The following is a 16,543-nucleotide window of genomic DNA, read 5'->3' as shown; positions in this document are numbered from 1 at the left end:
ATGAGGAATAAATGAAATAATTTATGTCAAAGTATTTATCACAGTGTCTAGTATACAGTAAGCATTTAGTAACATTGGTGATTGCTGTCATGTTAGTAGTTCTGCTTCTCTGGGTTTATCTGAATAAATAAATATAACTGGATTTTTCTGCTTTTTATGTCATTCAAATTTGGATTTCTCTATTTCTTCTTATACCACAAAAGGTAAAGTTAAGGGACTGGATGATCTCCTGTGAATTACATTATACTAACTTTTTTCTAGCTTTTGCACACATACCTATTCCATATTATGCTGTGAGTGTTACAATACAAGGATAGCTTCAGGTAGATAAATATAATTAAGTCTCTTAAACGGGCATATGATTTTTTCTTTCTTTCTTTTTTTTTGGACAGGAAATCCTTTTGTGCTATTGGTCATTCATACTTGTTCATCAAGGCCATTGACTCCTCAAGGGCAGAATTTACTGCTAAACCGAAAAATGGAAAGTAAAGTACCTTTATTCTGCCAGGTATTTTTTCGAAATAGTTTCTAAAGACTCCTTCCTCTTCTTTTTTTTTTAATTAGTTTACATTAAAAAATTATTTTACATCATCTCACATCCTTAACCAGTAAGCAGATTCATAGAGCAATATAGTTAGAAGATCTTGCTTAACAACTAAGGTAACTTCTCAGGTCTTTTCATGGGCATATGCTGAAACTTCTCATCCCAGCCATCTATGTAGTGTCAAGAGATCTGAGGTTATGCTGAGTGAAATAAGTCAAGCAGAGAGAGTCAATTATCATATGGTTTCACTTATTTGTGGAGCATAACAAATAGCATGGAGGACAAGGGGCATTAGAGAGGAGTAGGGAATTTGGGTAAATTGGAAGGGGAGGTGAACCATGAGAGACTATGGACTCTGAAAAACAATCTGAGGGGTTTGAAGTGGCGGGGGGGGGGTGGGAGGTTGGGGGTACCAGGTGGTGGGTATTATAGAGGGCACGGATTGCATGGAGCACTGGGTGTGGTGAAAAAATAATGAATAATGTTTTTCTGAAAATAAATAAATTGGAAAAAAAAGAGATCTGAGGTGTATGATGAGAGTATTTTGGGGGTAGGAACTGGGATAATTTTTTCAGGAGAATAAAGGATTTGAATCTACATGAGAGGTTGTAGATGGCATAATTAATGATGTGGGAATCTAGATGGTAATATAAAAGATACCAAGTTTCTCTAGCCTTCTTATCTGTGATTCATGGGGTACTCTTATCCATTTGCCAGTATTGTATCAAACAAAATACAAACCTGAACTTAGTAAGGAGAGACTTTATTCGAAAGGATTATTGTGAGAGGGAAAAGGGACTATTTATTGAAATAGCAGGAGGGGGTACTATTACAGCAGGGATAAGGCTGTGACCAGAAGATCTGCAAACATCTCAAGGGCTAGGCAAAAAGAGCTTTTTTTTTTTTCCTTAATAGACAGGAGTCAACAAGGCTAGGAAGAACTGGGTGTGGGGAAATGGAATGAAAGAATGGCATGATTGGATAAATAGATCAGAGAGTATTTTAGGGGCCAGGAAGAAGAAGAGAAGCTTAACCAATTTTGGCTCATAAGCATTTTGTTCTGATTAGTCAGTGGGATTAAACATTTTGACTCATCATGCATGAAGGAAAGAAAGGGAATTTTGGCTTTGTCATAGGTAAACAAGGTGGTCATCTGTGAGTTTTATCTAAAGTATATGAGGAAGGGTTCTTTGCAGTAAGCCATTTTCCAGAAGACAAAAGTGTGAGGGGATTCCTTTAATTTTCACTTTTCTGGAAGCATAGGACTCAGGTGGAACTCAGTGTTGTCCAGTGAGAGTCTTACCCTTTTAAATTTATGCTTTTAATGGATTTGGTGCCACCAGGTAAGACATGTACCTGTACTATAATCCAAAACAGAACAAAACAAAAAAAAACCAAGGCTTCTTGCTAAGTACCAAGGTTTGTGATATACATATTAACCTGTTCCACCTTTTTATACCTAATTCTTTGTTGATTGGGCCCTCATAACCTGATTTTGAAGATAAATTCTTAAAATTAAAATTATTAACAATATTAACATACCATACCTGTTTGTCTTCCATAGGCTATATAGTTTATACTTCTTACATCTTTAATTAACCATAGAGTTTCAGAAGTTGTTTCATTTTCTCTGTCATCAGAGTTTCTGTTCACTATTTGACCACTTTTGTTCATCTGGTCTTTGATGACAGGTTTTTTGCCTCTCTTTTTAGATCTTCCTCTTTTTAGTTTCCTGGTTTTTGTTTTGAGTTATTTTTCTGAATGCCTCTAGGAAACTTTTTATCATTCCTAATAAACACCTTGTTAAGGCAGCAAATCAGATTGCCTTTTTATGAAGCAAGTTGTTAAAGGTGTGCCTCTGTTGTAAGACAAATATATGCAGACCCTATAAGTCACTGAAGTAGTTCCCTTCATTTCCATTTTATGCAGAAATAGAAGTTCTCTAAACTCCTTTGGTGATCTGCTTTATAAATTGCCTGTGTTAATTTTTCAGGGGTTAAAAACGAATAGACCTTTGATCAACTAGTTGCATTCCAGTTGTTTTAAGCAAACAGCCAGATTTCAAAAGAGTTTATTTCTAACTTCATTCCTCTTTTTCTAAACATGTTAATTGTTTCTAGGCTCTAGTTTCTTTTTTGTTGGGGGGGGCCTATCTATTTAGAAGTAATATAGCTGCTTTTTTTTTTTTTTCTCAATAGACGTTATTTTTTCGAGCTGTTTTAGATTCACAGCAAAATTGAGTGGAGAGCCCCCATATGCCCCCTGCCCCTATGCTTTTCCAGCCTCCTCCAGTATCAATATTCTACACCACAGTGGTACTTTTGTTACGGTGAACCTACCCTGGTATATCATTTTCACCCAAAGTCCATAGTTTACCTTGGGATTGACTCAGTGTTGTGCATTCTATGAATTTGGAAAGATATATAATGACATGTTGCCATTATTATAATATATAGAATAGTTTCACTGCCCTATGTATCTTCTTGTGCTCTGCTTATTCAACTTTCCCCACCCCTCCTCACCACAGGCGACCACTGGTCTTTTTAGTCCACGTAGTTTTGCCTTTTCAGAATGTCATATAGTTTGAATCATACAGCCACGCCACCTTGACAGTTGGGCTTCTTTCACTTAGTGGTATGCATTTAAGGTTCCTCCACATCTTTTCGTGGTTTGACAGCTCATTTCTTTTCAGTGCCAAATAGTGTTCCATTTCCTAGATGTACCACAGTTCATTATTTCCAAGTTTTGGCAATTAGGAATAAGGCTGCTATAAACATCTGTGTGCAGGTTTTTGTGTGCATATAGGTTTTCAACTCCTTTGGGTAAATACCAGTAAGTGCAATTGTTGCAACATATGGTAAGAGTATGTTTAGTTTTGTAAGAGACTGTTTTTCTAAGTGCTTGTACCATTTTGCATTCCCACCAGCAATGGATGAGAGCTCCTCTTGCTGTGGATTTGGGCCATTCTAATAGATATAGTGGTATCTTGATGTTTTAATTTGCAATTCCCTAATGACATGATGCCAAGCATCTCTTCATGTATTTATTTGCTATCTGTACATCTCTTTTGGTAAGGAGTCTGTTAAGATCTTTTGCCCTTTTTTTTATTTTATTATTTATTATTTTTTTTTTTGAGAGAGAGCATGTGCCATTGGGAGCAGGGGCAGAAGGAGATGAAGAGAGAGAATTCCAAGCAGGCTCCATGCCCAGGATGGAGCCTATTGTGGGGTTCAGTCTCATGACCCAAAGATCATGACCTGAGCTGAAACCAAGAGTTGGGTGCATAACCAACTGAACCACCCAGGCGCCTCAATCATTTGCTTATTTTTAATTTGGGTTGTGCTTTTTCTTATTATCGAGTTAAGAGTTCTTTGCAGGGGCACCTGAGTGGCTCAGTGGGTTAAGCCGCTGCCTTCGGCTCGGGTCATGGTCTCAGGGTCCTGGGATCGAGTCCCGCATCGGGCTCTCTGCTCAGCAGGGAGCCTGCTTCCCTTCCTCTCTCTCTGCCTGCCTCTCTGCCTACTTGTGATCTCTCTCTGTCAAATAAATAAATAAAATCTTTAAAAAAAAGAGTTCTTTGCATATTTTTGAATATATAAAAAAATACAGTCCATTATCAGATATATCTTTTGTAAATATTTACTCTCTGTCTGTGCCTTGTCCTGTCATCCTCTTGAGAGTCTTTCATGGAGCAGAAATTTTAATTTAATGAAGTAAGCTTAAAGATGCCTTAAGAACTAGATTCAACAACTGTTAAATACATTCATGAATGCTGGACGTTTTACAGCTGCATAACGCACTGAAGATAGTTGGTGGCATTTAGAATATGTACCTAATCTGGCCTAATTCACTAATAATTAAATCCTTTTTAATAAAATTCTATTTGGTAGCATCATTTTAGAGAAAATGTTGATCTACAATGAACGTCAGAATGTCATATTTAATTTATATGTGGAAAGAGAACATAGTTGACTATGAATCTTGGTTGCTCCCCAGGGAGAAGAAAATATCAGTTTATCAGATCATGGCCGTAATTCATTTGTAACCAACCTGTCATCAAGACGTACTGATAACAAGAAAGACGTCAAATTTTCTAAAGCAACGCAGAAGAGAATTTCACATGAAATTAGGGATTTGAGACTAGAACACAAAAAAATGTAAGTTAAACTTCGAAGTTAGTTGAATTATACTTCTGTCAGCTTGAGAGAATAGGAAATGTAGCTCATAAGTTCTCCTAATGTATTAAAATGTAGAGGATCATGTATATTTGTGGCCATTCTTTCAGAAGTATAGTTTTAATTCCTACACAGCCATTCTCTTGATTTTTTCTCACTTCTCTCACAACTTTGTGGAAACCTATAAGCCATCATAGATTTCCAGTTATAGGAGAGCAATTATCCATATGTCTGTTAATTTGTCTTTAAGTAATATATTTAAATGTACTGTGTGGTAACATATGTTTACATTGGGAAATGATTGACACTTTTTACTCATTTCACATATTTACCTTATTTAGTTATTTATTTTTGGTGAGAACATTTAAGTGCTACTCTCTTAGCAAATTTCAATTATGTAGTATAGTATCATCAACTACAGTCATCATGTTATACATTAGACCCACAGACCTTATTTTTTAGCTGAAGTTTTATAACCTTTTACCAGCCTCTCCCTATTTTTATTTATCATACCCCCAACCCCTGGAAATCACCATTCTACTCTCTGTTTCTGTGAATTCGGCTTTTTAAAAAAAACGATTTGAGAGAGAGAGCATGAGCAAGAGAGCATGAGCAAAGGGGAGGGGCAGCAGGAGAGGGAGAAAGAGGCTCCCTGCTGAGCATCTGGTAGCCCATTGCTGGACTCAATACCAGGACTCCATCCCAGGACCCTGGGATCATGACCTGAGCTGAAGGCAGGGGCTTAGCTGACTGAGCCACCCAGGTGCCCCTGAATTTGGCTTTTAATAGATTCCACATGTAAATGAGATCATCCAGTATTTGCCTTTCTCTGTCTGACTTATTTTACTTTACATAATGCCCTCAGGTCCATCCATGTTGTCACAAATGGCAGGATTTCCTTCTTTCTCATGGCTGGGTAGATTCCAGTTTTTGTGTGTTTGTGTGTGTGTGAGTGAGAGTGATACCACATCTTTAACCATTTATTTGATGATGGACATTTAGATTGTTTCCGTATTTTGGCTATTATGAATAATGCTGCAGTGAACATGGGAGTGTAGTATCTTTTTGAGATCCTGTTTTCATTGCTTTTGGACATATACCCAGAAGTGGAGCTGCTGGATCATATCGTAGTTACATTTTAAATTTTTGAGGAAACTCAACAGTTTTTCATAGTTGCTGCACCAATTTACATTCCTCTCAGCAAATAGGTACTTCCCTTTTTCCACATGCTTGCCAATACTTGTTTTTTCTTGAAAACAGCCATCCTAACAGGTGTGAGGTGAAATCTCATTGTGGTTTTGATTTGCATTTTCTTGATGAGTGATGTTGAGCACCTTTTCATGTACCTGCTGGCCATTTGTGTATCTTTTTTGGAAAAGTGTCTATTCAGGTCCTTTTTAAAGTGGATTATTTGTTTATTTGCTATTGAGTTGCATGAATTCCTTGTGTATTTTGAATATTAATCAATCAGATATGTGGTTTTGCAAATATTTTCATTCATTCCATGGGTTGCCTTTTCATTTTGTCAATGGTTTCCTTTGCTGGGCAGAAACTTTTTAGTTTGATATTGTCCCATTTATTTTTGCTATTGTTGCCTTTGCTTTTAGTATCAAATCCAAAAAATTATTGCCAAGACCAATATCATAGAGCTTACTACCTATGTTCTAGAAGGGTTGCTCTTTCTCAAGATTGCTTTGGTTCTTTGAGGTCTTCTGTGGTTCTATACAAATTTTAGGAATATTTGTTCTATTTCTGTGAAAATTGCCACTGGAATTTGGATAGGAATTGCATTGATTCTATAGATTACTTTGGGTAGTATGGACATTTTAGTAATATTAATTCTTCCAATCCACAAACACAGAATATATTGCCACATAATTTGTGTCTTCTTCATTTTTTTAATTTATATTTTATAGTTTCCAGTGTCCAGATCTTTCACCTTCTTGGTTAAATCTATTTCTAAGTATTTTAGTTTCTGATGATATTGTAAATGGGATTGTTATCTTAATTTCTATTTCTGATGATTTGTTGTTAGTTTATAGAAATTTCTGCAACTGATTTTTATATATTGATTTTGTATCCTTCAACTTTACTGAATTTATTTATTAGCTTTAACAGGTTTTTTTTTTTTAAAGATTTTGTTTATTTATTTGACAGAAAGAGAGACAGTGAGAGAGGGAACACAGGCAGGGGGAGTAAGAGAGGGAGAAGCAGACTTCCTGCTGAGCAAGGGAGCCTGATGCAGGGCTCTATCCCAGGACTACAGGATCGTGACCCATGCCAAAGGCAGATGCTTAACAACTGAGCCACCCAGGAGCCCCATTTCTAACAGTTTTTTGATAGAGTCTTTAAGGTTTTCTGTATAAAAGATCAGATCATTTGGAAATAGAGACAATTTAACGTCTTCCTTTCCATTTGAATGCCTTTATTTCTTTTACTTGCCTAATTGCTCTGGCTAGGATTTCAATACCATGTTGAAGAAAAGTGGTAAGCGTGGGCACCCTTCTTTTGTTCCTGATCTTACAGGGAAAGCTTTAAGTTTTTGACTGTTTAGTATCATATTAGCTCTGGCTTGTCATATATATCCTTTATTGTGTTGAAGTATATTCCTTCTATACCTACTTTGCTGGGATCTCTTATCATGAAAGAAAATTGAACTTTACCAGTGTTTTTTCTGTATCTTTTGAGATGATCATATGATTTTTATCCTTCATTTTGTTAATGTGGTTATTTGGAAAAAGCCTCAGTTCTCCTATGTTTCTCCTTTACTATCATACTACTATCATATTCATAACACTTCTGACACCCAGATGTGTGGCATCCTACACCAGGCTATTCTGTGACACCAGTTGGATGTCCTGCAATTTAACTCAATTCTAACACTATCTACCTAGAGATAGCATCATATCTCACAGGTTAGTTGGCTCAGTCACATGAGACTGCCTACCCCACATGCACTTTATATGCCAATCTCAAGTAGTAAGTTCCCAATTTCCCCACAACTTTTGTTGGATTTAGATACAAATCAGAGGTTCCCATGACCCTTCTTTGAGTTTAATTAATTGCTAGAACATCTCACAGAACTCAGGGAAACACTCATGTTTACCAGTTTAGTAAAGGATAAGACAGAGTATACAGGTGAATAGCCAGATGAAGATATTCACAAAGTGAGATTTGGGAGCGTCCCAAGCACAGGAGCTTCTGTCCTCATGGAGTTGGGGTGTGTCACCCTCCCAGTTTGTGGATGTGTTCACCAACCCAGAATCTCTCCAGAGAGGGGAGAAGAGCTAGAAATGGAATTAATAATTGATCGTGCCTACATGAGGAAGCCTCCGTAAAAATCTCAGCAGTATGGGGTTCAGAGATCTTCCTGGTTGGTGTAAACATCCACATACCAGGAGGGCGATGTACTCTAAGTCCAGAAGAATAGAAGCTCCTATGCTAAGATCCTTCCAGATTTTGTCATATGTGTCTCTTCATCTGACTTTATCTGGATCTTCTATCATATATGAAAAATAAACTCGTTAACATAAGTAACTATTTTTCTGAGTTCTGCGAGCTCTTCTGGAAAAGTAATCAAATCCAAGGAGGGCCTTGTAGTAGGAATCTCTTATTTATAACTTATCAGTCAGAGTTGTGACTCCACAAGTAGGTTGGGGGCAGTCTTGTGGGACTGAGCCCTTAACCTGTGGAATCTGACAGTATATTCAGGTAGACAGTGTCAGAATGGAGTTAATTTGTAGGACACCCAGCTGGTGTGGCAGAGAATTGCTTCACGGGATGGGGGGTACCTCACACATCTAGTGTCAGAAGTGTTGTGAGTATGGTAGTAATGTGAGAGTAAAGGAGAAACAGAGGAATGGGTTTTCCCTATACTGTGCTGTATCACATTTACTAATTAGCCTATGTTGAACCATACTTGAATCCCAGAAATAAATCCCACTAGATCGTTAATGTACTGTTAATTTGGTTTGGCAGTATTTTGTTGAGAATTTTTTTTTAATTTTTAATTTTTTTCAATTTATTTATTTTCAGAAAAACATTATTCATTATTTTTTCACCACACCCAGTGCTCCATGCAAGCCATGCCCTCTATAATACCCACCACCTGGTACTCCAACCTCCCCCCCCCCCTGGCCACTTCAAACCCCTCAGATTGTTTCTCAGAGTCCATAGTCTCTCATGGTTCACCTCCCCTTCCAATTTACCCAAATTCCCTACTCCTCTCTAACGCCCCTTGTCCTCCATGCTATTTGTTATGCTCCACAAATAAGTGAAACCATATGATAATTTTTGCATCTATGTTTATCAGGGATATTGGGCTGTAGTTTTCTTTTCTTGTAGTGTCCTTTTCTGGCTTTGCTATGCTGAGGCTTATGCTGGCTTCATAAAGTTAGTTTGGAAGTGGGGCGCCTGGGTGGCTCAGTGGGTTAAGCCGCTGCCTTCGGCTCAGGTCATGATCTCAGGATCCTGGGATCGAGTCCCGCATCGGGCTCTCTGCTCAGCGGGGAGCCTGCTTCCTCCTCTCTCTCTCTGCCTGCCTCTCTGCCTACTTGTGATCTGTCAAATAAATAGATAAAATCTAAAAAAAAAAATTAGTTTGGAAGTGTTCTTTTCTCTTCAATTTTTGGGAAGAGTTTGAGAAGATTTGGCATTAATTCTTTAAATATTTAGTAGAATTCACCAGTGAAGCCATCTGGACTTTTCTTTGTTAGGAGGTTTTTGATTACTGATTCTATCTCCTTACTAATAATTAGTCTTTTCAGATTTTCTGTTTCTTCATGATTCATTCTTACATGGTTTTAGAAACTTAGAAATTTATATATTTCTTCTGGGTTACCTAATTTGTTGGCATATAATTATTCATAGTAGTTTCTTATGATGTTTAGTATTTCTGTTATCAGTTGAATGTCTCCTCTTTTTTCTGATTTTATTTTGAGTCTTCTCTTTTTTTCTTAGTCTAGTAAGATTTGTTAATTTTGGTTATCTTTTAAAAAAATATGCTCTTAGCTTCTTTGATCTTTTCTACTGTCTTTTTAGTTTCACTTGTTTTGGCTCTAATCTTTGTTATTTCCTTTCTTTTCTTAACTCTGGGCTTAATTTTTTTCTTTCTTCCAGTTCATTGAGGTATAAAATTAGGCTGTTTATTTGAGATCTTTCTTTTTTCCTTATATAGGCATTTATCTCTATAAATGTTTCTCTTAGAACAGCTTTTGCTGCATCCAGTAAGTTTTGGTATGTCATGTTTTCATTTACTTTGTCTCCAGATGTTTTTTATTTCTCTTTTGATTTTCTCTTTGACTCATTGGTTGTTCAGAAACATGTTTAATCTCTACATATGTGTTTTTTCCCAGTCTTTTTCTTATAATTAACTTATTGTTTTATACCTTTGTGGTCAGAAAAGATGCTTGATATGATTTCAGCTTCTTAAGGTTTTAAAGACTTGTTTTGGGGTGCCTGGGTGGCTCAGTGGGTGATCTTGGGGTCCTGGGATTGAGCCCCCCATCAGGCTCTCTGCTCAGTGGGGAGCCTGCTTCCTCCTTCTCTCTCTGCCTGCCTTTCTGCCTATTTATGATCTCTGTATGTCAAATAAATAAAATCTTAAAAAAAATGACTTGTGGCCTAACGAATGATCTAATCCAGAGAATGTTATATATATGCTTGAGAAGAATGTGTATTCTGCTGCTGTTGGATAGAGTGTTCTCTATGTTTGTCCCTATAGGTCCATCTGGTTGATGATGTAGTTGGAATCCAATGTTTCCCTTTGTCTTTCTGTCTTGTTGATCTATCCATTGTTGAAAGTGGGGTATTGAAGTATCTCTAAGTATTGCTGCATTGCTGTCTATTTCTCTCTTCAGATATATTAATCCTAGTTTTATATCTTTCAGTGCTATTATGTTGGATGTATAAATATTACAATTGCTTTATCCTTTTGATTAATTCATCCCTTTATCATAATATAATGACTTTTTTTTGTTACAGTTTTTGACTTAAAAACATATATTGAAATTTATTTTGTCTAAAGTAAATATAGCTACCCCTGCCCTCTTTTGGTTTCCATTTGCATGGAATATATTTTTCTATCTCTTCTCTTTCAGTTTATACTTGTCCTTAAAGCTGAAGTGATCGTCTGGAGGACAGCATATATTTGGGTCTTTTTTTTTCTTTTTCTTTTAATCTATTCAGTCACTCTATGTCTTTTGATTGGAGAATTCAGTCCATTTATATTTAAGGTAACTATTGATAGGTGTGGACTTACTATTGTCATTTTGATTGTTTTCTGGCTGTTTTATAATCTCTTTGTTCCTTTCTCTTGCTCTCTTCCTTTGTGATTTGGTAATTTTTCTCTAGTAATATACTTTAAAAAATTTATTTTTTTAAATTTTAATTGAATTTACAACCCCGAGATCAAAAATCACATGCTTTCTTATAAAGCCAATCTAGTGTAATGAATTCCTTTCACTTTTTTTTGGTCTGTAAAACTCTTTGTCTGTCTTTCCATTCTGAAGGACAACTTGGTGAGGTGGTCTATTCTTGGTTGGCAGGGTTTTTTCCCCCTAGCACTTTGAATATATCATACCACTCTTTTCTGGCCTGCAGGTTTCTGCTGACAAATCTGCTGATAGTCTCATGGGGATTCTCACTATTCCTTTGTGTTAGATGACAAAAGGCAAGGAAGGAATGGGAGGTGGTAGAGTGTTCCTTTACTTTATTTTATTAACTGTGTAAAATAGGTTAACACCTGGAGACACACAGTGCCCTAGAGGAAGTGCATGTCTGGGAAAGGAAATGTACAGATGAGCCTGGAGCATCTGGTGCTAGAGAAATAAGGAAACTAACAAAGACTCCTATCAGAGATGCATCAAAATGTCTCAAGAGCCTACTTGAAAAGATTCCCACCATACATGTGACAATTAGGGTGTCAATAAGGGTAATAATTACAAGGAAGTAAGATAAATTTAATGTATGTAAATCCAAGGGTACAAAATAGTATAAAAATTATTTTGTCACTATTGGAGGATACAAGTGACCCAAGTCATTGTTATGAAAAGTGGTAAATAAAAGAAAAGAATAAAGTAATTATCCCACCTTTCTATATGAACCAAACCACTGAGTAACCAAATAATACCCAAGAGGAAGTTTTTCTTCATAGAAATATCTAATGAGTGAAGAAGGAATGATAGATTTAGGTATAAATATTTTATAGTCCCTGATGATTTGCTGAGTCTAGTTATTATGTATAAGCACAGAAGCTAATACCACAATTAGAGAACCACTTGTACATTATATACCTCCCAGTGGAAAACACCAGCATCTGTATGGTGGTTTTACTGAAAAAAAAAAAACAAAAACAAAAACAAATAAAAACTGTGAATCCTATTAAATCTTTAAAATCCTACCACTGGGGATGCCTGGGTGGCTTCATCAGTTAAAAGTCTGTCTTTGGCTCTGGTCATGATCCCACACGGGGCTCCTTCCTTCATGGGGAGCCTGCTTCTCCCTCCGTCTGCCACTCATCCTATCTGTGCGCTTTCTCTCTTTCTCTCTCTCTCTGTGACAAATAAATAAATAAAATCTTTAAAAAAAATTCCTACAACCATGGTAATACAATCAGCAAAATCCAGACTGGGAAATCTAGAAGACAAATTGCCTGGGAATGATGATCATGATGATGATAAAAGACATGGTAGGAGACCCTATAGATAAATGGAGGTTTAAAAGACACATCAACAAACTGTAATGGGGACCTTATTGAATCCTGATGCAAAGTGTTAAAAATTTTTGATATTTATGAAACAGTTAGAAATTTGAACACTGACTGTGTTCAATATTACCACACCGACTGTGGCAATATTAAGAAATTATTGTTAATTTTTTGGGCATCGTCATTGTGTTCCAAATATATTTAAAAAAACACCTTTTAGAAATTCATACTAAAATTTTTTCACATGAAGTAATATAATGTTGGAGTTTGCTTCAAAATAATAAGAAATAGGAGTAGAAAAGTGGATCTGGATGAAATAGGATTACCCATTATTGAAGCTGGGTGCTGGGTACATGGGAAAATCATCACATTACCCTACTTTTGTATATGTTCGGAAAGTTCTGCAAATAAAAGATGAAAAACAAAAAGTAATAAAAAAAGTAATTCAGGAATTTTTTTATGTGCATTTTTTATGTCCATTTTTATGTGCATTTTAGGAATGCAACATCAGTATTCCTGTGTGGAGAAGAAAAATTCTCTGATTTTTCAGGAGAAGAAAATGTCAAGAGAGAGAAAACTTTACAAGGACAATTGCATACTAAAAGGACTGAGGTAAATTAATGGCCTGGAAATATTTATTTTACTTTTGAGTGTTGCTTTTGGCTTTCAGACATTCCATATCATTTTAGTTCACGTATTGAAATGTCACAATCTGAAATACTTCCACTTCCTCCTCTTCCCCCTTTCAATCCTCCACCTTTTCCTCCTTTTCTTCTTCCTTTTTTTAAAAAGTATAACAAAGAGCCCTTTTCCCTCTTTTCCTCCATTAGACTTTCATTTTTATGAAATAAAGGTGCTCTCTGTTAATATTTCCGCAGTTATAACAATGACCCTAGGCAGTCCTTCACTGTGGCAGCATAAATTCAGTCCTGACCTCCAACTTGCTCTGTGTTTGGTCTTCTCACCTGTGTTTGTATCCTAGGTCTTGTTCTACTTTTATAAACACATCATTGTAGATCTCATTTTGAGATCCTTGACTTTGTTCCATCTACAAAGACCTTTTACCAAATAAAGTCACATATACGTTCCAAGGATTAGGATACGGGCATATCTTTTTGTGGGGCTGCCATTCAATCTACTACATTCACTATATGATGTACTTAGATACACTCTCTTTTGTCTGGATAATTTCTCCCATCTGTTTTCTAGTTTTTCTTTCTCTAGCTGAATCTAATCTGCAGTTTAACCTGTCTATTGAGGTATTAATTTCAGTGCTTATATTTTTTTACTTCTAGAAATTTTATTTATTATTTTTAAAAATCTGCCTTCTGTCATTTTCTTTGTTCATGTTCCATAGTTGTTTCAAGATTGATATCTGATAAACCTAATATAAAGTCCTTGGGGATCTAAATCTGCTGTTTATTGCTTTGTCTAATATCACTCATTAACTTATACCCTTATATCTAAATCTATGGGAATCTCATGATGACTCTGGATTTAGAGTGCTCTCCTCCAGGAGAATTTGAATTCACTCCTGCCCTGCACTTTAGAGGTGTTAAAAACATGGAACCACTTTAAATGAATTTTTTGCTTTCTATTTTCCTAGCCCATGTATTTAGTGTAGATTTGCGTTCTGTACTCATGTGTGGGTAGACTGTAGCTATAACTAATCAAGAAGAGTACTCTCTCTTCTCTCTCTCTCTCTTATTCCAGCCAAGAGCTGAGACAAAGACAGATTTTATTCTGCATACTTCTGTTTGGGATAAATTGTTTGTTTTTGTTTTTGTTTTGCTATTCCCCGCCCCCGCCCCCCAGCCTATTCTTGCTGGTAACATTGCCTTTTGAAAATTTTGGCTCTATGTGGAATCGCATTACCAATTCTTACCAATCTTTTATGTTTTCAGAGTCTTATTTCTACATCCTGCATGGTCTTAGAAAGACAAGGCTCTAGATTCCATGTAAAATTGAAGACACCTACTATTATAGTCCTCATTTTCTAAAATGACGCTTTTCTATCTAGCTAGCTACTTTCCACTTTTGAATCATGTTTATACATACATGTTAAGTGGGTCATTTTCTCAATCATAAGGATAATTTAAAGCATAACTACCAGGTGCCTGGCTGGCTCAGTGGGTTAAACCTCTGCCTTTGGCTCAGGTCATGATCTCAGGGTCCTGGGATTGAGCCCTGCACTGGGGTGAGAGGTGGGGGGGGGTCTCTGCTCAGTGGGGAGCCTGCTTTCCTCCTCTTTCTCTGCCTGCCTCTCTGCCTATTTGTGATGTCTATCTGTCAAATAAATAAAAGTCTTCAGGGACGCCTGGGTGGCTCAGTGGGTTAAGCCGCTGTTTTCGGCTCGGGTCATGATCTTAGGGTCCTGGGATCGAGTCCCGCGTCGGGCTCTCTGCTTGGCGGGGAGCCTGCTTCCTCCTCTCTCTCTCTCTCTGCCTGCCTCTCTGCCTACTTGTGATCTCTCTCTGTCAAATAGATAGATAAAATCTTTAAAGGGGCGCCTGGGTGGCTCAGTGGGTTAAAGCCTCTGCCTTCGGCTCAGGTCATGATCCCAGGGTTCTGGGATCGAGCCCCGCATCGGGCTCTCTGCTCAGCGGGGAGCCTGCTTCCTCCTCTCTCTCTCTGCCTGCCTCTCTGCCTACTTGTGATTTCTGTCAAATAAATGAATAAAGTCTAAAAAAAAAATCTTAAAAAAAAAAAGAAGTAATTATATAAAAAAAAGAAAAGTCTTTAAAAAAAGCATAACCCCAAAGATACAGATGTAGGGAAAAGAAGGGCCATCTGTACCCCAATGTTTATAGCAGCAATGGCCACGGTCGCCAAACTGTGGAAAGAACCAAGATGCCCTTCAGTGGACGAATGGATAAGGAAGATGTGGTCCATATACACTATTGAGTATTATGCCTCCATCAGAAAGGACGAATACCCAACTTTTGTAGCAACAGGGAGGGGACTGGAAGAGATTATGCTGAGTGAAATAAGTCAAGCAGAGAGAATCAATTATCATATGGTTTCACTTATTTGTGGAGCATAACAAATAGCATGGAGGACATGGGGAATTAGAGAGGAGAAGGGAGTTGGGGTAAATTGGAAGGGGAGGTGAACCAGGAGAGACTATGGACTCTGAAAAGCAATCTGAGGGTTTTGAAGGGGCGGGGGGTGGGGTCGGGGTACCAGGTGGTGGGTATTATAGAGGGCATGGATTGCATGGAGCACTGGGTGTGGTGAAAAAATAATGAATACTGTTATGCTGAAAATAAAAAATAAATTAAAAAAGCATAACTACCTATGTTATTTGGTGGTAGTGGATTTTTTTTTATTAAAGATTTTATTTGTGTGTGAGAGAGAGAGCAAAAGCAGGGGGAGCAGCAGGCAGAGGGAGAACTAGGCTCCCTGCTGAGCAAGGAACCTGATGTGGGATTTGATCCCAGGACCCCAGGGGATTATGACCTGAGCCAAAGACAGACGCTTAACCGACTGAGCCACCCAGGCATCCCACTACCTGTATTATTTAAATAACTGTTTTGCTCATATAGTCATAGCCTATATGTATAGTCTAGAATTTGGTGGTCTTGTCTGTACTGTACCATAGATTTGCCATTTTTTGTAAAATCAGTTATTATAAATTGACAGAATATTAATATTAATTAGGAGATGATTTAGTTGCATGCTTAGAAAAATGTGGCTTTGCAAAAGAATATTGTATAGTTTATTTCAAATTTTAGTTTATATAAACTTATTTCCTTATGAAAAGCAATTTTACATCAATGAGGAGCTTAGATATGATATGAGGAGCCTACCTTTTAAGACGTCTGTGATCTCCGGCATCAACATTCTTGTATTTGGCTCTAGATCGCCTCTTCCTCAGTGAAGCTGTCAAAGGAGAAGATGACTAGGAAAGAAAACTCTTTATTCAAGTTGCCGAATCAGTACAGCGTTCAGAAGATTTTACCACCCCTTTGTACATCTTCCTCAATTATTCGGTATTTAAGTCACTGTATTTTTTTACCCTAAATATTGCATTCAGATTTGTTTTTTTTTTCTTTTTTTGGAATCATCCATCCTTTTCACATATTTTGCATACTGCAAAATAGTTTGTGCAATCTAAGA

General features: G+C 37.0%; 1 protein-coding gene across 2 annotated transcripts in view; it reads left to right on the top strand.

The window, feature by feature from the left end:
- Positions 1–462: 462 nt before the first annotated feature.
- Positions 463–16,543, top strand: part of EFCAB13 (EF-hand calcium binding domain 13) — a 108,435-nt gene continuing 92,354 nt past the window's right edge. For both annotated transcript variants that reach the window (XM_044250373.1, XM_044250374.1), the window contains exons 1-4: positions 463–508; positions 4,541–4,701; positions 12,922–13,036; positions 16,286–16,416. In XM_044250373.1, the coding sequence (XP_044106308.1) occupies positions 479–508; positions 4,541–4,701; positions 12,922–13,036; positions 16,286–16,416 (437 nt within the window). In that variant the 5' untranslated portion in view covers positions 463–478. The remainder of the gene's footprint in view (positions 509–4,540; positions 4,702–12,921; positions 13,037–16,285; positions 16,417–16,543) is intronic.

Source organism: Neovison vison, chromosome 5 (assembly GCF_020171115.1).
Source record: "Neovison vison isolate M4711 chromosome 5, ASM_NN_V1, whole genome shotgun sequence".
NCBI classification, from domain to species: domain Eukaryota; kingdom Metazoa; phylum Chordata; class Mammalia; order Carnivora; family Mustelidae; genus Neogale; species Neogale vison.
This window is presented reverse-complemented; position numbering and strand designations above follow the sequence as displayed.